This window comes from Tamandua tetradactyla, chromosome 15 (genome assembly GCF_023851605.1).
Source record: "Tamandua tetradactyla isolate mTamTet1 chromosome 15, mTamTet1.pri, whole genome shotgun sequence".
In the NCBI taxonomy this organism is placed as follows: domain Eukaryota; kingdom Metazoa; phylum Chordata; class Mammalia; order Pilosa; family Myrmecophagidae; genus Tamandua; species Tamandua tetradactyla.
The window spans coordinates 83138213-83163121 of record NC_135341.1 but is presented as its reverse complement, the minus strand read 5'-3'; the positions used below and the strand labels follow the sequence as shown (position 1 = coordinate 83163121).

Genomic DNA, 24909 nt, shown 5'->3' with positions numbered 1-24909 from the left:
CTAATGAAGTTTAGGTGGACAATGATGGTGATTAAATGTACAAATATAAGAATAATTTCTTATAGAATAAATGAATGCCAACATAGCAAGACATTGAAAATAGGGTGGTATAAGGGAAAAAATACAATCAGTGCAAACTAGGGTCTATAGTTATCAGTAACACTGTAATATGCTTCTACTGAATATAACAAAGGCAATATGCCAAAGCCAAATATAAATACAGGGGGATATGGGAGAGATATATGAGATTCTTTATGGAAGAAATGGAAATGTCCTCATATAGATTGTGGTGGTGAAAGCACAGAAATGTGATTCTACTGGGAACCACTGATTTTTTTATTTAGGTTGGAATGTATATTATGTGAATAAAACTGTTTAAAAATGAACAGAGAGATACAAGTGCTGGGGAAAATATGGAGAGAGACATGTACCCACTCACTATTGGGAGGGAAGTAGAGTGGCGCAGCCCCTTTGGAGAGCAGTGTGGTGGTTCCACAGGAGGCTGGGTGTGGGGTTGCCATATGATCCTGCAACCCCATCATTACGTGTATACTTGGAGGAACTGAAAGCAGAGATACAAATGGACATTTGCACATGGTGTTATGGCAGCAGTTTTCTGATATGCAATGGATGGAGGTGGCCTAACAGTACACTGACTGAGGAATAGAAGGTGGAACTGTGGCACACACATACAATGGAATATCGAGCAGCTGTAAGAAAAAATGAAGTTGTGAGGCATGCAACTAGGTGAACAAACCTTGAGGACAGTTTGTTGAGTGAAATAAGCCAGAAACTAAAAGACAAATATTACAACACCTTACTAAATGGACTAACTATAATGTGCAAACTCTGAGAATTGAATTTGAGAGCATAGGTTATCAGGGGAAGGCCTATTGTAAAGGTTCCTAGATTATAAACTCTTAACAGCAGTCACATCAATTCTGGATTGTTAACTGATATTTCTAAATTCCGAGATGCTGAGCTCTTTGTGTATAACCTGGTCATTCCCTGGAATTTCGGGTATCTGTGTGACATCTGAGACTCAGAGCAAGAGTTCTGCAGATCTGAAAGTCAGCATTACACCAGCATTATACAGCAACTGTTAAAAACACTGAAAAAGTGATCAGACTTCATTGGAGATATGGATGAAGCTGTTCTGGTTAGGACTAAGGAAAATCGGACTAAAGGGTTAAGAATGATATTGACTGCATATTAAAACTTCAACTTCTATATGAGACCAAAGAAAGAGATGTTTATTTGGTGCAAAATTTATACTTTGGTAGCACAATAGCTACTTTAATTTGTATGGCCAGCTTATTCAAACACCGTAATTATCTTTTTATCTATGGTATGGACAGATGAGTAAAAAATATGGATAAAAAATAAATAATAGGGAGACAAAGGTTAAAATAAATTGAGTAGATTGAAATACTGGTGGTCGGTGAGAAGGAGGAGTAAGGGGTATGGCATGTATGAGTTTTTTCTCTTTTCTTTTTTATTTCTTTTGCTGGAGCAATGCAAATGTTCTAAAAAAATGATTATGATGATGAATATGCAACTATGTAATGATATTGTGAATTGCTGAGTGTATGCGTAGGGAATGTCTGTTTCTTGTAATTTTTTTAATTAATAAAATTTAAAAAAAAAGAAAAAACAAAATGATCATGATGATGAACACATAACTACATGATGATATTGTGAGCCATTGATTATGCACCATGTATAGAATGTTTGTATGTCAAGAATGTTTGCATGTTTGTTGTGTACAATAAAAATATATATATTTTTTAACATGGGCCGGCACCGGAAATTGAACCCATGTCCTCTGGCATGGCAGGCAAGCATTCTTGCCTGCTGAGCCACCGTGGCCCGCCCCAATAAAAATATTTTTAATACTAGGAAATCAAATCCAATAATACATTAAAAGAATTATACACCGTGATTAAGTGGAACTTATCCCTGGAATACAAGATTGATTACAAAAGAAAATCAATTAACGTAATACACAAAAAGAAGGGGGAAAACACATGATCATCTTAATTGAGGCAGAAAAGGCATTTGACAAAATTCGATATCTTTTCTTGATAAAAACACTTCGAAAAATAGGCATAAAAGGAAATTTCCTCAACACGACAAAGGGCATACATAAAGAAAACACTGCTAACATCATTCTCAATCGTGAAATACTGAACATCTTCCCTCTAAGATCACAACCAAGACAAGGATGCCCACTGTCACCACTGTTATTCAACATTGTACTGGAAGTTCTAGCCAGAGCAATTAGGCAAGAAAAAGAAATAAAAGACATTCAAACTGGAAATAAAGAAGTAAAACATTCTTAATTGCAGTTGACATGATCCTATACATAGAAAGTCCCAAAAAAAAAAAAACTACAACAAAGCTACTAGAGCTAATAAATGAATTCAGCAAAATGGTAGGGTACAAGAGCAACATGCAAAAATCAGTAGTGTTTCTACACCTGATTTAGTGCTTAGTAATAAGCACTCTGAAGAAAAAGTCAAGAAAAAATTCCATTTACAATAGCAACTAAAAAAAAAAAAAACCCAGAATAAATTTAGCCAAGGATATAAAAGATTTATACATGGAAAAGTAAAAAACTTGCTAAAAGTAATCAGAGGAGCTAAATAAATGGAAGGACATTCCATGCTCATAGATTGGAAGATGAAACATTGTCAAAATGTCAATTTTACCCAAAATGATTTGCAAACTCGATGCAATCCCACTAAAAATCCCAAGTTAACTTTGAAGAAATGGAAAAGCCAATCAACGCATTTATATAGAAGGGCAAAGGACCCTAAATAGCCAAAACAGTCTTGAAAAAGAAGAACTAAGTGGGAGGACTCACACTTCCTGACTTTAAAATTCATTATAAAGCTTCAATAGTCAAAATGGCATGGTACCGACAAATGAACAGATATATAGACCAATGGAATAAAACTGAGAGTTCAGAAATAAACCCTCACAGGAATGGCCAATTGATTTTATTTTTTTTGGGGGGGGGGGGGGTGGCATGGGTAGTCACCGGGAATTGAACCCAGGTCTCCAACATGGCAAGCGAGAACTCTGCCTGCTGAGTCACCAATTGATTTTGATAAGGCTACCAAGTCCATTCAATTAGGAAAGAACAGTCTCTTCAACAAAGGGTACTGGGAGAACTGGATAGCCATATGCAAAAGAATGAAGGAGGATCCCTATCTCACACCATATATAAAAATTAACTCAAAATGGATCAAATGCTATGCCAGTGTTCATAGCAGCATCATGCACAATTGCCAAAGACAGAAAAAATGCAAGTATCCATCTTCAGATGAATGAATAAACAGAATGTATTATATACATCCAATGGAATATTACCCAACCATAAAAAGCAATGAACTTCTGACATATGTAACAACACAAATGAATCTTGAAGATACAATGTTGTATGAAGTAAACAGACACAAAGGGCAAATACTGTATGATCTCACATGTATGAAATAATTTGAATATGTAAATTCATAGACTCATGAGCTGGCATACAGTTTACCCAGGACAGGGGCAGGGATATGGAATGGGGAGTTAATGCTTAATTAATGTACACTGTGGACATAGCTAATATTATAACAATACTGTATCATGAATTATAACAAAAGTACCACACTAATACCAAGTGCTAATATCAAGGAAAACTGGGTAATGGGCACATGAGAACTCTGTACTTTCTGCATAATTTTTCTGTAAACCTATAACCTCTCTAATAAAAAAATTCACCATTAAGATATAAAAACAATACATGGTGTAGTAGTTAGGTTCAGGCGTTAACTTGTCAGGTAATGGTGCCCAGTTGTTCTGTTTCTAAGGACTTGAATCGCCAACATGTGAAATTCATCTATGGCTGATTATACCAGCAATCAGCTAAGGGGAGTGCCTTCTTCAATGAGTGACATTTCAGTTTGATCAACTGGAGGCTTACAAGGAGGAATCAGAAGAGAGAGAAGGAGCTCAGACCCAAACATTTGGAAATGTATAAAGAAATCGCCATGAGAATAGCCATTCGAATTCAGAAGCTGGGAGGAAAGGTCAGCAGATGTTGCCATGTGCTTTCCCATATGACAAAGCCAGAGGAAAGCCAGCTGCCTTTTCCTCGAGGAACTAAATCTGTAACTAAATAAATCCCCTTTATGAAAGCCAGTCCATTTCTGGTCTATTGCATTCCAACAGCTTTAGCAAACTAAAACTGATTTTGGTACAGAAGAGTAGGGTGCTGCCGTATTTGCAAATATGAAACATGTTGAATGGTTTTTTAAATGGATAAGGGGAGGATTCTGGAAGAATTGTGAGGTGCTTGATAAAGAAAGCCTAGATTGCTCTGAAGAGACTGCTGGTAGAAACATGGACTCTAAAAATACTTCCATTGCAGATTGGAAAGATGACCCTTGTTTTGAAGTGACAGAAAGTTTGGCAAAATTGAGTCCTGGTGCTGGATGGATGGGAAAAATCGAATGCAACAATCTGGGATATTTGGCTGGGGAGATTTGCAAGCTGAGTGTGCAAGATACAGCCTGGTTTCTCCTTGCAGTTTATAGTAAAATGCGACAAAAAAGGGGTAAGTTAAGAACTGAACCTTTGGGTACAAAGAAACTAGAGGTTGATGGTCTGGAAAATTCTGGGCTTCCAGAAAGTGAGACTCCCAGGGAATAGTGCCCCATGTGAGGATTTAACCAAACATGGAACCAATAAGTCATTACAGGACAAGCCAGGACTGGAGATGGAGTTAACCAGAAAGGATTTCTGGAAAGTCGTATTGTCTGATGGCTTTGATCCCTGCATGCTACATGTCAAATCAACATATTTTTTTGAAAGATCTGTATAAACAGAACCACTGGCAGTCTGGACTAAATGAGACAGAAAATGAACAGATAGACGAAAAAATATAGAACCATGGAAGTATTCTAGTTTGCTAGCTGCCTGGATGCAATATACCAGAAACAGAATGGCTTTCAAAAAGGGGAATTTAATAAGTTGCTAGTTTACAGTTCTGAGGCCGAGATAATGTCCCAATTAAAGCAAGTCTATAGAAATGTCCAATCAAAGGTATCCAGGGAAAGATACCTTGGTTCAAGAAGGCCGATGAAGTTCAGGGTTTCTCTCTCATATGAGAAAGCACATGGTGAACATACTCACGGTTTCTCCCTCAGCTGGAAGGGTACATGGCGAGCACGGCATCATCTGCTAGCTTTCTCTCCTGGCTTCCTGTTTCATGAAGCTTCCCGGGAGGCATCTTCCTTCTTCATCTCCAAAGCACTGGCTGATGGACTCTCTGTGTTCATGGTGCTGCAGCATTCTCTGCTCTCTCTGAATCTCCTTCATTCTCTAAAATGTTTCCTCCTTTATAGGATTCCAGAAACTTCTCAAGACCCGCCCACATGGGTGGAGACATGTCACCTAATCCAGTTTAACAACTACTCTTGATTAAATCACATCTCCATGGAGATGCTCTGATTACAGTTTTAAACATAACAGTATTGAATAGGGATTATTCTGCCATTACAAAACAGGACTTAGATTAAAACATGGCTTTTCTAGGGGACATACATCCTTTCAAACCAGCACAGAAGCTAAAGTCTGAAGCAAAGGAACCTTGGGTGAGGACAGCAGATTCATCTGGGTATGTGGAGAGAGGGAGTTTGCCCTGGAGCCAAAGGGTGGGCCTTCCGCCTCAATGTTCAGGAACAGTTCTGGTGCCCCAGGTTTTGGAGAGGACAGAACATATTCCCTAGGGATTAAGGAGCTCCTGGCTGCTACCCCATTGTTCTGAAGGAGTTGAACATGCACCCTGGAGATGGCAGAGAATCTGACTGCCACTTAGATGCTTAGATGCTTGAGGAGGGTAGGGCCAAGAAAAAGGTGGGCTCCCCAATGTTCCCCAATGTTGCAACCCTCATCCCAGTGTTTGAAGAGAACAGAGTAGCTGAGTAGGTTCTTCGAAAGGGTGAGACTGCTGCTTTCTAAAGCCCTGAGGATGAACCGATCTCAGATGTCGAAGTCTAATGGAGTTTGCCCTACAGGTTTTCAGAATCGTTTAGGTTTGGTGACCCTGCTTTCCTCCCAATTTCTCCCTATGGCAGTAGGATCATTTATCCTATGATTGTTCCTTCTCTGTATATTGGAAGAAGATAACTTGTTTTAAGCTCACAGGTCCATGGCTAGAAGGGAATTTCTTTAGGACAGACCATGCTTGTAACTGACTTTGATGAGATTGTACCCTATTTTTTATTTGGTATTGTATTTGTATTGTTAGTAGAATGATTCAGTCTTTTATTATATTGTGATGAAATTAATGTATTTTGTGTACAGAAAGATTTAGTGCATTATATGCGGATAGATGAGCATTGTTAGGTGAAAAAATGTGTCTGTTATTGTTCTCTATTTAGAGCTTAAGTATGGTTTAAGGTGATGTATATAGTTGCAAGCTGACAAGGGGTGGACACTGTAGTAATTAGGTTCAGATGTCCACGTGACCAGGTGACAGTGTCCAGTTGCTGCTGTGGACTTAAATCATCAGCATGTGAAATTCTTCTATGGCTGATTATATCCGCAGTCAACTAAGGGGAGTCCCTTCCTCAATGAATGACATTTCAATTTGATCAACTGGAGGCTTAAAAGGAAGAGTCAGAAGAGAGAGAAAGTGCTCAGACACAGACATTCGGAGATGCAGAAAGGAACTGCCCAGGGGAAAGCCATTTGAATCCAGAAGCCAAGAGGGAAGGTCGGCACATGTCACATATGCCCTCACATATGACAGAGAAAGCCAGCTGCCTTTCCTCTGAGGAACTGTAAACTAAATAAATCCCTTTTATAAACACCAGTTCATTTCTGGTCTGTCGCATTCTGGCAGCTTTAGCAAACTAAAACACATGGACTGGAAGAAAATACTTCCAAATCATGTTTCTGATAAAGATTTTGTATTCAGAACATATAAAGAACTCTTTCAACTTAATAATAAAACAATCTAATTTTTAAATGGGCAAAAGATGTGAATAGATATCTCACCATAGGAAATATATAATGACTAACAAGCTCATGAGACGATATTCATCATCATCAGTTTTAAGGGATATGTAAGTGAAAACTATAATGAGATGACACAACATACCAACTAGAACGGCTATAATAAAAAAGACAAACAATACTAGAAGTGTTGGCAAGAATGTGGAGAAACTAGAACACTCATACATTGCTGTTTTGGAATGTAAAACTGTACAGTCACCTTGGAAAATAATCTGCCATGTTTTGTTTTGTTTTTAAGTGAAACATAAACTTACCATATGACCCAAAAAACCCACTCCTTGAAATCTATCCAAGAGACATAAAAACATACGTCCACATAAAGACATGTACATGAATATTCACAGCAGCCTTATACTGGAAATAATCCACATGTCCACCAACTAGTGAATAAAGAAACAAAATGTGGTATATATCAATACAGTAGATACTATTCAGCAATTAAAATGAATAAAATACTGACATGACTTGCTACTACATGGATACAACATCAATAACAATTGCTACAACATAGATAAGTTTCAAAAACTGTATGTTAAATTTAAAAAGTCAGATGCAAAAGACTACATATTCTATGATTCCATATATTTGAAATGTCTAGTAAAATGGCAAATTTATGGATATAGAAAGCAGATCAACAATTACCTAGGTCTCGGGGATTTAGAATGTGTTAAGTGCAAACAGGCATGAAGGAACTTTCTGGAATGATGGAAGTACTATAAAACCAGATCATGGTGATGGGGGGGCGGGAACAGAGGTTTTTTGGATTGAACAGCACAAAATACTTGAAAAGGGCTGGACCCTAAAAGTGGGGGGAGGGGCACATAGAACCTGGAGATACACAGAGCAACGTACCAACTTAAGCTCTTGATTAACAAACCCAAGGAAGGGGATCCTGATCTGAAAAGGATTTTTTTTTCTGCTTTGTTTCTACTGCTTAACTGCTCATTAGATACAACTGCAAGGCTTCTCAGGCTCCAACTGCCCCAAGCCAGGGCAGAATCCAGCTTGTCTGAGAGACTAAGAGGCTGGTCAGGTGACAGGAGATAATTCCCTGGAGGCTGAGACTCCCCCACCCCCACCCCAAGAGGGGGTCAGGTAGCTCAGGTGGAATCCCTCAAGGAATTCAGACCCCAGGAACAGGAAAGCTGAAGTAATTAAAGCCGGCCTACAACCTCCACTCTGTCTCCACCACTCCCCAAGCAGGGAGAGTCTGTTGAAGTTAAAGGCACCACTTTGCGCGGGTGGGAAACAACAGGCAGACAAGCACCACATACTGGGCAGGACAGGAAAAGCACAGAGTCTAAAGGCTTCATAAGAAAGTCTCACAAACTGCTGGGTCTCACCCTCAGGGAAAAGTGATGCAGGGGACTCTTAACTCCTGAGAGGAGGCCAGTCTGGTCTGGTAAAATTGGACTGGCATCTATAATATCTAAGTAGACCCTCCTTAAGGGAAGAAAAAAGGTTCCATATAGGCAGGGTAAGAAACAAGAAAACAAGAACTGAAAAAATTCTAATTCGTTAAACAAAACTTAAGCTAGAGGTCTAGAACAGCTGAGCTGAATGTCAAAGAACAGACAGAGATTAAAGCCATCCATAAGGAAAATCCAGGAAAAAGAGTCAAAGCAATTCCTAGAATAAACTAATGAAGGAAATTAAATGTCTAGATGCCAGCAAAAAATAATGAATCATACTAGGAAAATTGAAGATATGGCCCAGTCAAAGAACCAAACCAACAATTCAAATGAGATACAGGAGTTGAAACAACTAATTCAGGATGTTCAAACAGACATGAAAAATCTCATCAAAAATCAACTCTACGAGTTGAGGGAGGATATAAAGGAGGCAATGGGTAAACAAAAAGAAACTGAAAGTCTGAAAAAACAAATCATAGAACTTATGGGAATGAAAGGCACAGTAGAAGAGATGAAAAAAACAATGGAAACCTATAATATTAGATTTCAAGAGGCAGGAGAATGGATTAGTGACCAAAGGATGGGACATCTGAAATTCAACAAGCAAAAGAAAATATACGGAAAAGAATAGAAAAATATAATCAGGGACTCAGGGAATTGAATGACAACATGAAGCACATGAATATACATGTTGTGGGTATCCCAGAAGGAAAAGAAAAGGGAAAATGAGAAGAAAGACTAATGGAGGAAATTATCACTGAAAATTTCACAACTCTTATGAAAGACAGAAAATTACAAATCCAAGAAGTGCAGCGTACCCCAAACAGAAAAGTTTCAAATAGACATACTCTAAGACACTTACTAACAGAACATCAGATGTCAAAGAGAAAGAAAGAATCTTGAAAACAGCAAGAGAAAAGCAAGCATCCCAAACAAGGAAAGTTCAATAAGACTATATGTAGATTTCTCAGCAGAAACCATGGAGGCAAGAAGACAGTGGTATGATATATTTAAGATTCTAAAAGAGAAAAACTGCCAACCAAGAATTCAATATCCAGCAAAATTGTCTTTCAAAAACGAGGGAGAAATTAAAACACTTTCAGACAGAAAAATCACTGAGAGAATTTGTGACCAAAAGACTGGCTCTGCAAGAAATACTAAAGGGAGCACTAGAGGCAGATAGGAAAAGACAGAAGAGTATATAGATGAAGGTATGGAGAAGAATATAGAAATGAAGACTATCAGTAAAGGTAAAAAGAGAAAAAAATTAGATATGACATGTAAAATACAAAAGGCAAAATGGTAGAAGAAAGTACTGCCCTTACAGTAATAATACTAAATGTTGATGGATTAAATTTCCCAATCAAAAGACAGAGTAGAGGGCGGGCCATGGTGGCTGAGCAGGTAAGAATGCTTGCCTGCCATGCCCAAGGACCTGGGTTCGATTTCCAATGCCTGCCCATGTAAAAAAAAAAAAAAAAAAGACAGAGTAGAAGAATGGATTTAAAAACAGGACCCATCTATATGCTGTCTATAGGAGATGCATTTTAGATTCAAGGACAAACACAGGTTGAAAGTAAAAGGTTGGGAAGAAATATTTCATGCAAACAACAATCAGAAAAGAGCAAGTGTAGCTATACTAATACCCAACAAATTAGACTTCAAATGTAAAACAATTAAAAGAGACAAAGAAGGAAACTATGTGTTAAGGAACAATTCAACAAGAAGACATAACAAATCATAAATATTTATGTACCGAGCCAGAATGCTCCAAAATACATGAGGCAAACTCTGAAAAGAGAAATAGGCACATATACCATAATAGTTGGAGACTTCAATTCCCCACTCTCATCAATGGACAGAACATCTAGACAAAGGATCAATAAGGAAACAGAGAATTTGAATAATGTGATAAGTGAACTAGACTTAACAAATATTTATAGAATATTACAGCCCACAACAGCAGGATACACCTTCTTCTCAAGTGCTGATGGATCATTCTCACAGATAGATCATATGCTGGGTCACAAAACAAGTCTAAATAAATTTTAAAAGACTGAAAGCATACAAAACACTTTCTTGCATCATAAAGGAATGAATTTGGAAATCAATAACAGAAGGCCAGAAAATTCACAAACATATGGAGGCTCAACAACAACTCTTAAACAGTGGGTCAAGGAAGAAATTACAAGAGAAATCAGTACATATCTCAAGGCAAATAAAAATGAAAACACAACATATCAGAATTTATGGGATGCAGCAAAGGCACTGCCAAGAGGGAAATTTATTGCCCTAAATGCCTATATCAAAAAAGAAGAGCAAAAATCAAAAAATTAACTGTTCACTTGGAAGAACTAGAGGGAAAAAAGCAAACTAACCCCGAAGCAAGCAAAAAGGAATAAACAGCAAAGATTAGAGCAGAAATAAATGAAATTGAGAACATGAAAACAACAAAACCAGAAGTTGGTTCTTTGAGAATATCAATAAAACTGATGGACCCTTAGCAGGGTTGACAAAAAGAAAAAGAGAGAGGATGCAAATAAATAAAATCAGAAATGGAAGAGGAGACATAACCACTGACCCCACAGAAATAAAGGAAGTAATAACAGGATACTATGAAATACTTTATGCTAATAAACTAGACAACGTAGATGAAATAGACAACTTCCTAGAAAGGCATGACCAACCAGTATTGACTTGAGAAGAAACAGATGACCTCAACAAACCAACCACAAGTAAAGAAACTGAATCAATCATTAAGAAGCTCCCCAAAAAGAAAAGACCAGGACCAGATGGCTTCACATGTGAATTCTACTAAGCATTCAAGAAAGAATTCATACCAATCCTGCTCAAACTCTTCAAAAATCCTGAAGAGGAGGAAAGGCTACCTAAATCATTCTATGAAGCCAACATCACCCTCATATCAAAGCCAGACAAAGATACTACAAAAAAAGAAAACTACAGACCAATCTCTCTAATGAATATAGATGAAAAAATCCTCAACAAAATTCTTGCAAATCAAATCCAGCAGCACATTAAAAGAATTACACACCATGATCAAGTGGAATTTATCCCACTTATGCAAAGATGGTTCAACACAAGAAAATCAATTAATATAACACACCATATCAACAAATCAAAGCATAAAAACCACATGACCATCTCAATTGATGCAGAAAAGGCATATGACAAAATTCAACATCCTTTTTTTTTTTTTTTGCTGAAAACACTTTAAAGGATAGCAATAGAAGGCAACTTCCTCAAAATGATAAAGGGAATATACGAAAAACCCACAGCCAACATCATCCTCAGTGGGGAAAGCTTACAAGTTTCCCTCTAAAATCAGGAACAAGACAAGGATGTCCACTGTCACCACTGTTATTAACATTGTGTTGGAAGTTCTAGCCATAGCAATTAGACAAGAAAAAGAAATACAAGGCATAAAAATTGGAAAGGAAGAAGTAAAACTCTCACTGTTTGCAGATGATATGATGCTATATGTTGAAAACCCCGAAAAATCCACAACAAAACTTCTAGAGCTAATAAATGAGTACAGCAAAGTGGTAGGTTACAAGATCAACACTCAAAAACCTGCAGTGTTTCTATACACCAGTAATGAGCAACCTGAGGGGGAAATCAAGAAATAAATTCTATTTACAATTGCAACCACAAGAAAAAAATATTTGGGAATAAATTTAACTAAGGATACAAAAGGCCTATATAAAGAAAACTACAAGAAATTGCTGAAAGAAATCACAGAATACCTAAATAGATGGAAGGGCATACCATCTTCATGGATTGGAAAACTAAATATAGTTAAGATGTCAATTCTACCTAAACTGATTTACAAATTCAATGCAGTACCAATTAAAATCCCAAAAATTTACTTTTCAGAAATAAAAAAACCAATAACCAAATTTATCTGGAAGGGCAGGGTGCCCCAAATAGCTAAAAGTATCCTGAGGGAAAAAAATCAAGTTGGAGTTCTCATGCTACCTGACTTTAAGGCGTATTATGAAGCTACAGTGGTCAAAACAGCATGGTACTGGCATAAAGATAGATATACTGACCAATGGAATAAAATAGAGTGTTCAGATATAGGTCCTCTCATCTATGGACAACTGATCTTTGATAAGGCAGTCAAGTCAACTCACCTGGGACAAAACAGTCTCTTCAATAAATGGTACTTGGAGAACTGGATATCCATATGCAAAAGAAATAAAAGAGGATCTATATCTCACACTTCATACAAAAATTAACTCAAAGTGGATCAAAGACATAAACATGAGAGCTAAGACCATAAAACTTCTAGAAGAAAATCTAGGGAAATGTCTTATAAAACTTGTAATAGTAGGTGGTTTCCTAGATCTCACACCCAAAGCATGAGCAGTGAAGAAAAAAATAGATAAATGGGAACTCTTCAAAATTAAGCACTTTTGTGCATCAAAGAACTTTCTCAAGAAAGTAAAAAGGCAGCCTTCACAATGGGAGACAATATTTGGAATCCACATATCAGATAAAGGACTAGTATCTAGAATATATAAAGAGATAGTTCAACTCAACAATAAAAAGACAAACAACCCAATTTAAAATGGGAAAAAGACTTGAACAGACACTTCTCAGAAGAGGAAATACAAACGGCTAAAAGGCACATGAAAAAAATGCTGAACTTCACTGGCTACTAGGGAAATGTAAATCAAAACCACGATGAGATATCATCTCACACCCAGCAGAATGGCCATTATCAAAAAAATACAGAAAATAACAAGCTCTGGAGAGGATGCAAAGAAAAAGACACCGTTATCGAATGTTGGTGGGAATGTCAAATGGTACAATCACTGTGGAAGGCAGTTTGGTGGTTCCTCAGGAAGCTAAGTATAGAATTGTCATATGATCCAGCAATCCCATTGCTAGGTATGTACTCAGAGGACATGAGGGCAAGGACACAAACAGACATTTGTACACCAATGTTTATAGCACCATTATTTACAATTGCCAAGAGATGGAAATAGCCACAGTGTCCATCAACAGGAGAGTGGCTAAACAAGCTGTGGTATATACACACGATGGAATATTACGCAGCTGTAAGACAGAATAAAGTCATGAAGCATGTAACAATGCGGATGGACCTTGAGGAAGTTATGCTCAGTGAGATTAGCCACAAACAAAAGAACAAATACTGTATGGTCTCACTGATATGAACTGACGTTAATGAGTGAACTTGGAGAATGTCAGTTAAGAACAGAGGTTATCAGGAGATAGAAGTAGGGTAGACATTGGGTAATTGGAGCTGAAGGGATACAGATTATGCAACCAGACTGACTGTAAAAATTCAGAAATGAATAATACTACCTGATTGTAGCACAATAACTTAAGTTCACTGAATGAAGCTGAATGTGAGAATGAGAGAGGGAGGAGGGCTGAGGGCACATATGAAATCAGAAGGAAAGACAGACGATAAAGACTGAGATGTATAATCTAAGAATGCCTAGAGTATACAATGATAGCAACAAATGTACAAATTAAAAAATGTTTTTGCATGAGGAAGAACAAAGGAATGTCAGTACTACAGAGTGTTGAAAATAGACGGTCATTCGTATTTTAAAACTTTAAAAAAATGCTAAGAAACTGTTCCAGATACGATTAAAAAGATATGATCCCTAAAAGCAATACATGATCCTTCTCTGTATTTTATGGGGAAAAAAAAGTGTGTGTGTTTGTGTATGTGTGTGTGTTATAAAGGGCATTATCGGTACAACTGACAAAACTGGAAAATGGTTCTGTGGATCCAAGTATTGGTATCAATGTTAAATCCTTCTAAATTTGATAACCATACTATAGATACGTAACAGAGCATTCTTCTTAGGAAATATACACTGATGCATCGTGGTGTAAAGGAGCCTGATGTATACACACAACTTACTCTATACACATATAGAAACATATATATATATGACTCCGAGAGGGAGACAGAGAGGCCGAAAAATGTGACAAATGTTAAAAATTGATAAAAGGTAAAGAGAGTTCTTTGTACTATTCTTGCAACAGCATCCTTAAAATAGTAGGGATCAGTAATTGTGGGTGTAACACATTGGTCACATTATATCTAATCACTGTAACAGCATCAGTAAGACAAAGCCGGACACCCCTGAGTTAGATGCTCAGAAAGTAAATACGATACAGCATAATATACCAGAATTACCATCAGACAAGCAGAAAGCAGTGGGCCACCTTCATCATTCTTCTTCGCAGAGGACTTGCTGGTCAAGATATTTCTGAAATTGCCTCTTCTTGTTCTTACACAAAAAGTGACACAAGACAGAAAAGCCAGTACTGCGTGCTGACAAGGGCCTCTTGGGTAAAAGACAGAATTATGTACTTTGCAGATAAAGACACCACATAGCAGTAAGCGCTAACAAATTGCAGGAAAATGCCGACAACACGTTGCCATTCTAGCAAGAAGACAAAAACTCTCTGTTGTGTCCGTTGTAAATACATAGAAAAGGGTCTTATCACAATGGCCCCAGACTGCAGGGTGGGAAGGTGGGTGAGGAGCTGAAGGGAAGTTACCGCTCTAGCTACACTGGAGTCTGGGGAAAATACATCAGATATTATTAGTTGTGTAAAGAAGAAAAGCATGGAAAGGTCTTAAAGCCTGCATTGTAGGGCATAAGGGAACAGCCTCTTCCCGGCCAATGCTAAGAACACTGCTGGGGCCCCAAACCCTGGGCCTGGGCCTTGGGGTCTCAGATGAAGCCTCAAAGGATTGGCACTGCCCAATGGCCCTCTGCAGAGGAAACTCTTGAGCCTCCTTGAGCACCACCCAGCTTTCTCCACCCCAGCTCCTCTGACAGGAACCGCCTGTGGCCATCTTGACCCTGCCCAAACCCCTGAGGCCGCCATCTTGTCCCCTGCCCAAACCCGGAGGCCGCCATCTTGTCCCCTGCCCAAACCCGGAGGCCGCCATCTTGTCCCCTGCCCAAACCCGGAGGCCGCCATCTTGTCCCCTGCCCAAACCCGCGGAGGCCACCTCTGCCAGGACTTCTCCGTCCCGCCCCCTTGGCGGTCAGGCACTTCGTGCTGATTGGTCAGGCGACATTGATTGACAAAAGGAAGCCCTCTGAGCAGGCGGATCATCCACCATGTCGGTAAAGTCAGGCAGGAGGTCAGGGGGAGCCCCGGCGCAGCCATGCCTTGGCCGTAGATGTTCTGCCATTTGTATTTTCTAACATCCAGTCCCCTTTCGGGATGATGATGATGCCGGAAGCTGTTCCGGACACTGGGGAACCAAGCTGACCCTGTCAAATGGGAAGAGATAGATAAACATCGTAAAATTACCTACCATGACTAATTACCACTGACTAATTACCTACCACGTTCGGGAACACTTCACATACGTGATCGCACAACCGCCTGCACAGGGGACAGCATCCTCCTCCTTTTACACTCATACTTAAGGCTGAGGGGTGGTGACTCGCCCTCCGCCAGCCGGTGAGCACAAGGCCTAAGATGGAGAGGCAACCAAACGTGCCTCCTCCAGGCCCCTGCGAACCCGCTCCCTCCGGAGAGGCGGGCCGCTGCTCCGGGAAGGGAATCCCCAGGCCCGAGGCCTCGGGGCGGATGCAGATGGAGGCGCAGCACCCAGCCCGAGAGGAGGGCGAGCCCCGGGTGAACCCGCCGGGGTCAGGCCAGCAGCGGACACGAGGTGGCCCGAGCCAGGGTCGGGGGGCATCTCGCTCGCAGGCGGAGGCCCGGCCAGGGGCCCCCGCCCCTCACGGGCCGGCCTGTGCTCGCCCGTCGGCCCCTCTAACAACGGCCCATCCTCCCTCGCTCTCCCGAATGGCGCCCCATTATTCCCCAACAGTGGGACTTTCCAGGGTCGCAAAAAGAACACTCGAGGGCCCCAGCAAACTGTTTCTGCTGTGCCACCCCTTGCACGCCGCCCTGCCGCATGCCAGGAGATGCTCGGGGCTGTTTCCACCACCTGGGAGCCGGGCTGAGGGTTCCAGCAGCTTCCACAGGTTCCGGGCAGAAACCCTCCCCACACCCACTGACTGCGGCCCGAGCCTGCGCCGGTTCGCAGGGTCTGGGCACCGCGGCGGCTGCGCCACTGGGGAGCCCGGGACCGCGGCCCTAACAACAGCCTGGGAGGTCTGCGCTCCCTCCGTGGAGCCCACCCCCCGCACCCCTACGCTGCTAAATGAAAGCGAGTTCCGCCACGCAAGCTTCAGCATCAGCCGTTTCCTAGCGTTGCTTACAGAGAATTCCTACACTCTAATCTCCTGGAATTCTGACTCAGTGGTTTTAAGATGGGGCCCAAATATCTGCCTTTAATTCGAACTTGTCAGTGAATTCCCAAGCTGGCAAGTCTCAGACCACGAACTTAAATGTCCATCAAGAGAGGGCTGATGTAAATTCAAAGTCCATGCGAAGGAATGCTATGCAGCCCTAAAAAAGGGCTGTATGTAATATAAGGTTTGAAAAAGAGGGGAAGGGAGGGGAATTATGTATATGTGATTTGCTTTTATATGCACAAAACATTCTAGAATGACAAACAAGAAAGTGGTAATAAAAGTTACAAGATGAGGAATCGGGTGGGAGGAAAAGGGTCGTTCACTTTCCTTATATGAAAGTATTCCCTATTCCAACATCAGCGTTGGGTGTTTTCTCCTCTTAACACTAGATAGCTAGCTGGGCCGCACCTTTCCTTTTGCAGCCAGGTACATGTTGGCAGACGCCCCTTAAATCGGGCCCTTGGAACAAAAGCTGGCACTGTATCATTTTACCTGCAACGTGACGTCACAGCTAGCTCTGCTAGTTCCCGGTTCCTGGGCAAATTGGTTAACCCTTCTTTATGACATCAGCACCTGTAAATTGGACTAAAAAACACATATATCTGGAGGTCGTAGTTTGGCCAAATGAGAGAAAGCAAAGTCTTACAACAGCTCTTGGAGGTATATCTCTCTAGTATTGACTATTAAAAAGCTGATAACGGCTGTTATCACGCATGATACTAACATTTCCATCCCGCCCCCTGAGGATATCTACCAGTCAATAACAAGCTACGGGAACGTGTGTGCAAGGGGGCCACGCCAAAACTCACCCCACTACCGGGCCAAGGAAGTGCGCAGGCCCTTCGCCCGGGCCTCGGCTGGAGGCGGGGCTCACCCAGACGAACGGGATGTCCATGGCTTCAGCGGCGTCACTTGCAACGTAAGTGGTCGTCACCTCCGCATGGGAAGTCAATGGAAGGAAGCACCTGACCCTGCAGCCACGCCTTGGTGGGCACGGTGCTGCCCCCTACAGACCGACTAAGGACGTTCCCCGGGCGCCGCAGCAAATCAAGGGCCACGGCGCGCGGGCTGGGGCGGGGCAGGGGCGGGGCCCGGGCGGGGCTCGGCGTGACATTTTGCGACCCCGATTCCACCGGCGTCACCTGCTACGCAATTGGCCATCCGGTGCGCATCCGGGTCGGCGTGAGGAGGCGCAGAGAGCGCCCGAGACCGAGCCCTGCGCTTCCCCGAGGCCCGGACTGCATCCCCGGGAGGCGCCCGGAGCCCCGAGGCGTCGCCCCGCATCGCGCGGCCCTGCGCCCGCCGCGTCCCCGGCCCGCTCCGCCCGACCCCCGCGACCTGCCCCCGCGCGCTGGACCCAGCCGCCCGCCGCGCCGTCGAGGTGATGGGCAGCCGGCCCCGCAGCCCCAGTCCCGCGCCCTGGTGGGGCCCGCAGCCCACCGGACCCGGCCCCGCCAAGCGCCGCCGACCCGACGCGCCCGCGGACCCCGAGCCCGAGGCGACGCCCGTCCTGGAAGGGCCGGCGGGGCCCGGCGCCGCCGACGCGCTCACCTCCGTGCTGGTGCTGGCGGCCGGCTGCGCCCTGCAGGTGCCCCTGGGCGACGCCGAGCTGGTGCTGGCGCCCGAGCCCACCTCGGTGCTGCACGTGTCCCTCGGCGCCCACACCCTCGTCCTGGTGCCCGAGGCCCTCCTGGACCCCGGGGATGACAGGCCGGCGGGAGACGGCGCCTCGCCCGGCCGCCCGGGGCCCGGCCCTCTCCTGGGCGCTCCGGAGCCCAAAGTCGTCGTGGAGCAGGGGTTCTTCTGTGCCGCCGCCCTCGAGGCCGACGAGGAAGACGTGGAAACGGAGTACCTGGAGCCCTGGCTGGAGCCCCGGGACTCAGGCGCTGCGCCCTGCTGCTCGGCTAGAAGCGTCCCCAGCCCCTGCTCGCTGGGCCGCGTCCCGGAGCCCTGTCCTCGGGCGCCCGCTCCCAGTCCGGAGAGACGCTCTCCTGGCCCCGACTTCAACCTGGACTTCCACCTCGGGAGGCCCTTGCCCGACTCACCTCTCCAACCTCTGCCCCCGTCTCCTAGTCCAGAGCCCCGCGAGCGCCCTCAGCGTCCCCCCCGCCCTCCGTGCAGGGTGCGGAGACGCCTGTTCCAGGAATAAACTGCCTCCCCCAAGCTCTTGCCACTCTTCTGGTGACCACAAGAGGGTCTTCTGATAACCACTATGTGTACCTTGCACAGCCTGCAGGACCTCCAGGCATGGACGGAAGACATGTTTTTTTTTTTATGTAGACTGCACTGCAGGATTTAGTATCAGTAGCAGACTAAGAAAATCAGCAAGAACGGTCATCCTGGCAAAGTAATTTGCTGCCTGAAATACGGTGGACTTTTAGATCCTGATATTGCTGTTTAGGTTGCCCCATCCCGCCTAGTTTTTCTTCAGACCTCAGCTCCAGCACATTTCTCTAAGAAGGCACCCATTCTCCAGCACCCTATGACTGCATCCTTTTTTCCCCAAAATTAAAGTAATTCCTGAATTTCTTGGCTTTAGTCTCGGGGCTAATTCATGACCATCTTCTCACCATGGACCTTTTCCTTATGACAAGCCTACCTCTTTTGGGGGGTCTAGCAAAAACTTTCATGTGAGCAAATGTGTAGGATACAAAAGAAAAAAATAACAAAACCGGAAGCATGATCATGCACAGCCCTTTTTTTAATGACTAAGTTAACAAATGGTTTAACTATGTCATTAAACTATGGGTTTTGTTTTTTTTTTCCTCAAAGAACCAGCTGTTTTTCATTAATTTCTTTTTGGGGTTCTTAATATAATCTCTTGTCCTGGAAAAGTTTGTAATTCTAAAATTCTGTGCTTTTATAGTTCTAAAATCCTGAGTATATCTTGTACATTCTTACTGGTATATAGAGATAATTTGTTTCTTATGTTACTCTGGTATCCAGCAAAATTGCTGAATTTCTTAATTGTTCATCTGTATATTGTCTTGGTCGGTTGATAGAGATAATGATCATATCTCCAAATGAGAGGCTTCACTGACAAGCCTCTGGCATCTTACCTTTACTTAATCTTTTGCATTGGCTATCATTTCAAGTTCAGGGTTGAACAGTATGGTTTGTAGGGGCATTCCTATCTTATGCCATGTGTTAATGAAGAACGCTTCTAAATTTTGCTATGAAGTATCTTTACATGATTTGCAGATAACCCTTATCCTATTGAAGCAGTTATTCCAATCTTTGTGATCATGAACAAAGAAGTTTGTTTTGCTTCTGCCTAAGTGGCTATTTTATCAAATTATTTTAAATGTTAATATGTAATTATTTGTATGGATAAAATAGCTATATGGAGCCCTCCAGTCAATGGGGAATATACAGGAACCTAACAGGGGAGCAAAAGAGATGGATTGGGGCTCTGGGGTTTAAAAAACTGATTGCCCTTCTAAGGACTTGGGAAGAGTAGGATAAAAACAGAAAGGGAGTAAAATGCAAGGTTACTTTAAGGTTTTTAAATGTTAATTTTTAACATGTTTCTGTAAGCTCCGAGAGGACATTTTGCAATTTTAAAAAATCTGTTAATGTGATAATTTACATTGATAGACCTAAAGAAAACTTATCTTTGCACTATTCTATACAATTCAGATTCCACCTGGGTTATTCATTGTCTCGTTCTGTTTGAAAGATAACTGCTCCTATTTTTCAGATGTCATTATTTTGCCAGACTTGCTTTGTATTTTTTATAAGGAAATAAAATATGACTGATAAAACCAAAGTCAACAATATGTTAGTTTTTCTGTTGTGCATTGATAGTTATTATTTAGATTTACCAACATGCCTTCCCAGGTTCTTTGCTCAGCTTCTATTGCATTCCACTCCTTCATTGTCTTCATTCTTCTTCTTACTGACTTATATCGTCTTCTGCAGTTTTCTTAGCTATGGCTTGTGTGGTAATTCTTAATTCTGTTTATCTGCAAATGTTTTAACTATACCTTCAAACTTGTGTTTAAAACTTGTGTGTTTAAAATAATACACATATTCACTCATTACTTCAAAGATAGTGTTGTTTTCTCTGCCAATTATTGTAGCAGCTAAGAAGCCTTCTGTCGTTATACCGCCATTCCTTCGTAGAGGAAAAGGCTGTTTACCTTCGTATTTTTCTTGAATTTAATGTTCTACAGTTTCAATCTATGTATTTAGTAGTAGAAATGCTGCCTGCTACAACTTTGAGCTTTCTAAATCTGGAGAATGGTTTCTTAAAATTCCAAAAAACTTGAGTCAATTTTTCTTGGAATGTTGAACTCCTCAATCTCTAGAATTTCTAATAGATAAATGGTGGTGCTGCTCAATCAATCCCTCCCCCATGTTTCCTAATAGCTATAATATATTTTGTACTCTTTATCGTAATTCACTTTCTTCAATTAACTGATTCTATCATTGTTTTCAAAATTCTGTTTATATTCTTTACAAGACTATTAATTTCAAATACTACATTTTTCCTTTTCAAGTCTTCTAATTATTCAATGTTTTCAAAATTTATCTGCTCTGATTTCACAGCTTTTGATCAATGTCTCATAAACTTCTTTTCTTGTTCATAGATGTTACCCCTTTATACCTACATAATTTAAAACAGTCTTATTTTAAATTCTCTATCAATTAGCTCAATTATTTCCATTTCCTCAGGCATAAAATCTCCAGTTAAGGGGTGCTAGGGTAGTTCAGTGCTAGAATTCTTGCCTGCCATGCAGAAGACCGGGGTTCAATTCCCAGCCAGTGCACTTCCCCCCGCCCCCCCAAAAAAAATCAATAAATGGTGCTTCAATAATGGGATAGTCACATAGGGAAAAAATAAAACGTGACCCCCACCATACAGCATACAAAAAAAAAATCTCCAATTATTTGGCAGCGTTTAATGATACTGGGTTTCTTCTTGGGCAAAGAAATTTGAATTTGTGGACACATTCTCAATGGGAATTCCTTTTCTCCTCCATATATTACATTTGCCTTTTCCTGCCTCCCTAAGAGCCAAAACTCAGAGGCAAATATTTTGGCACTCCCAGATGTGGCCTCTCTCAGCCAACACGACAAGCAAACTCACTGCCCTCTCCCTCTCTACATGGGTCATGACTCCCAGGGGTGTGGACCTTCTTGGCAATGTGGGACAGAAATCCTAGAATGAGCTGGGATTCAGCACGAAGGGATTGAGAAAAACTTCTCCACCAAAAGGGGTAAAAGAGAAATGAGACAAAGCAAAGTAGCAATGGCTGAGAGATTCCAAACAGAGTCGAGAGGTTATCCTGGAGGTTATTCTTACGCATTAAGTAGATATCACCTTTTTTAGTTAAGGCATAACAGAGAGGCTGGAGGGAACTGCCTGAAAATGTAGAAAATGTGCTCCAGTAGCCATGTTTCTTGAAGATGATTGTATAATGACTTAGCTTTTGCAGTATAACTGTATGATTGTGAAAACCTTGTGTCTGATGCTTCTTTTATCTACCTTATGGACAGATGTGTAAAACATATGGATCAAAACTAAATAAATAATAGGGGGAACAAATGTTAAAATAAATTTAGTAGATTGAAATGCTAGTGATCAATGAAAGGGAGAGGTAAGGGGTATGGTACGTACGAATTTTTTTGTTTTCTTTTTATTTCTTTTTCTGAATTGATGCGAATGTTCTAAGAAATGATCATGATGAATATACAACTATGTGATAAAAAAAGAATGTTCATATTGTATGTCGATTGGTTTTATTAGTAAAAATTTTAAAATATATATTATGGAGCGCCTATGATTTACCATTCAAAAATCACAGTTCTCATCCGCAGGCAATCACACCTGATCCAAATTCCCAATGTCAGTGCTGTGGGGGGGATGCTGAGATGGATGGTCCATAATTAGAGCATTGGCATGTAACTCAGCGGAGCTGCTCTCCAGGAATCACCCACAACCAAGTTTCCTGTCCCCTCCTCCCCAGGGGCAGTCCACTCCAGGGTTCCCACTCCCCTGCAAGATGAGACAACACTGAAAAACCATCCCAACTCTGGAGCTCTCGGTGGGTGGGTGGAGGCTTTGGTTGTAACTGCACCCCTCATCTCTGCCCCTACGAATTCTGTTTACCCAATCATGCTTAGTTTCCCCAAATTCTTAGTTTAAAATCTGAATTTCCCAATCTTTTCCTGAACTATCCTAAAAAGATAGTGCCAGGACTTGTCATAGGAAGTGGTCACTACAATGGCTTTCAGAGCCGGATCATGAAGCAGGGAGAGCCCGTGGCTTACTATAGCAAAGCAGTTGTTAACATTTTCATGAACAACTAGTTGGGATACTGGTAGAGGGGAATACATTGGCATTGGAAGTTTGGGGAACATTTGAGAAGTTTGGGGGACATGGTAATTATAAGAAATAATATTTATATGGAGTGTATAATGGCATGGCTGTTGCTTGGAACAATCAATGCACTTGAGAAAGACAATGAAAGGCTGAGGGTGATTAATTACTAAATACAGCTTAAGTATGAGCTCCAGACAATCTTCTTGGATGTATACAAAGAGCCTGTCATCTCTTGTAGCTAAAGGCAGAAAAGATGAGAATCTGGCCCAGGATTAAAGTAAAGGAATAGTGTGGTGTTCTAGGAAACGCTGAATTCTCAAACCAGGCAAGGCTGTAATGGCAAGATCAGGGCCGCGACTAGTCCCTGAGACACTGGATGGAGACAGTTATATGGATACACACTTGAATATCTTGAATCCCAGATCCCTCTGAATTCTTTTGGTCCCCAGAGAGGGCCCATTCCTCTCTGTATAAGATTGGCATCTCTCCATTGCTTTATGGTAATTCAGAAGCCTCTTTCTTGCAAGACAACATGTACCCACCTCATTACCTATTTTCACCTCCTCTCTTGGCCACCAATCAATAACTAAAGTTAAGCCCAGTGTAACATATCCAAGGATATACTGGACTTGTGAAAAAGCAAAGGGACTATATACTCCCTGAAAGAGATGCAGGATTCACCCAACATACTCCAGAAGTAGAATATAGGACTGAGGATGCTAGATGGCAGGTTGAAGAAAGGAGAATTTATCCATTTAGGAACATTCTACATCATACATGACTAGACATGATGGTGCTTGTGCCATAACTAATACTTCTTGCTGTATTTGGATCAATGAGACAGGCAGGGTGGAACAGGCTAAACATTGCCTTAATGTAAAAGCTACTTGGCTCTTTAAGCTTTATCCTCACTGTTTCAGTTTCCTGGCTGCTAAAATAAATACCATAAAATGTGTTGGCTTAGGGACAGGAATTTATTTGCTCATGATTTCAGAGGCTAGAAGGCTTGCTTCCTGCCAAGGGATCAATACCGTCTGGCTGGCCAACAATCTTTGGGATTCCTTGTCTTTTCTATCATATGGCAATGCACATGGCAGCATCTTTTCCCTTCTCTTGATTCCAATAACTTCCAGCTGCTGGCTGCTCCCCATGGCTTCTCCTTCTGTGTCCAATTTCCTTTGCTTATAAGGACTCCAGCCATATTGCATTTAGGCCCACCTTCATTCAGTTTGGACACCCCTTAACTAACAGTGTCTTCAAAGGACCTGTTTACAAATGGGTTCACACCTACAGAACCAGAGATTGGGACCTGAGCATGCTTTTTGCAGGGGGCATGATTCAATTCCCGATACTCAGGGTCTATGGGATTTGTTCTCTTGGTCTGAGTTGAGCAACTGGAGTTCCTGATTCTAAAATTCCTTACAGGAACTACTAGTTGTTCTTATTTTTGTAATAGTGACCCTGATGCTGGTCCACTGCATTCTATCCAGAGTCTTCAGTGCTTCTGCATAGTTATTCCTTCCTCATGTGACCATACTACTAAAAGGCCAAGAAGATCTTACAATACAATTGACCTTGGAAACACATGAACAATCCATAAGCAGTGAAAATCTGGATCTTTCCTAAATTGTCCAAAGTCTCACAAATAAGAGAATGACCAAAGAGGGTAGGATGGGGTGGAGACTGAGTCTGAATATACAAATGGACAATAGTCAGACCGTATATGACAACAGAACGCTGACCCACAATTCTGAGACAACTATCTCAGGAAACCAAACCACCACCTCTGAAGCAACCAGGCCAA

General features: G+C 41.7%; 2 protein-coding genes across 2 annotated transcripts in view; one reads left to right on the top strand and one right to left on the bottom strand.

The window, feature by feature from the left end:
- LOC143657651 (uncharacterized) overlaps window positions 1-16136 on the bottom strand; it is an 81484-nt gene extending 65348 nt beyond the window's left edge. Inside the window, exons 1-2 of the mRNA XM_077130251.1 lie at window positions 15881-16136; window positions 15514-15781 (exon numbers count right to left, since the gene is read on the bottom strand). Of these exons, the coding sequence (XP_076986366.1) occupies window positions 15514-15781; window positions 15881-15914 (302 nt within the window). The 5' untranslated portion in view covers window positions 15915-16136. The remainder of the gene's footprint in view (window positions 1-15513; window positions 15782-15880) is intronic.
- A 2025-nt stretch (window positions 16137-18161) lies between these two features.
- On the top strand, window positions 18162-19535 carry LOC143658089 (proline-rich protein 23C-like). The gene has a single exon (XM_077130425.1). It carries the CDS (start codon window positions 18162-18164, stop codon window positions 18924-18926), a length of 765 nt encoding a protein of 254 aa, XP_076986540.1. The 3' UTR covers window positions 18927-19535.
- Window positions 19536-24909: the final 5374 nt, after the last annotated feature.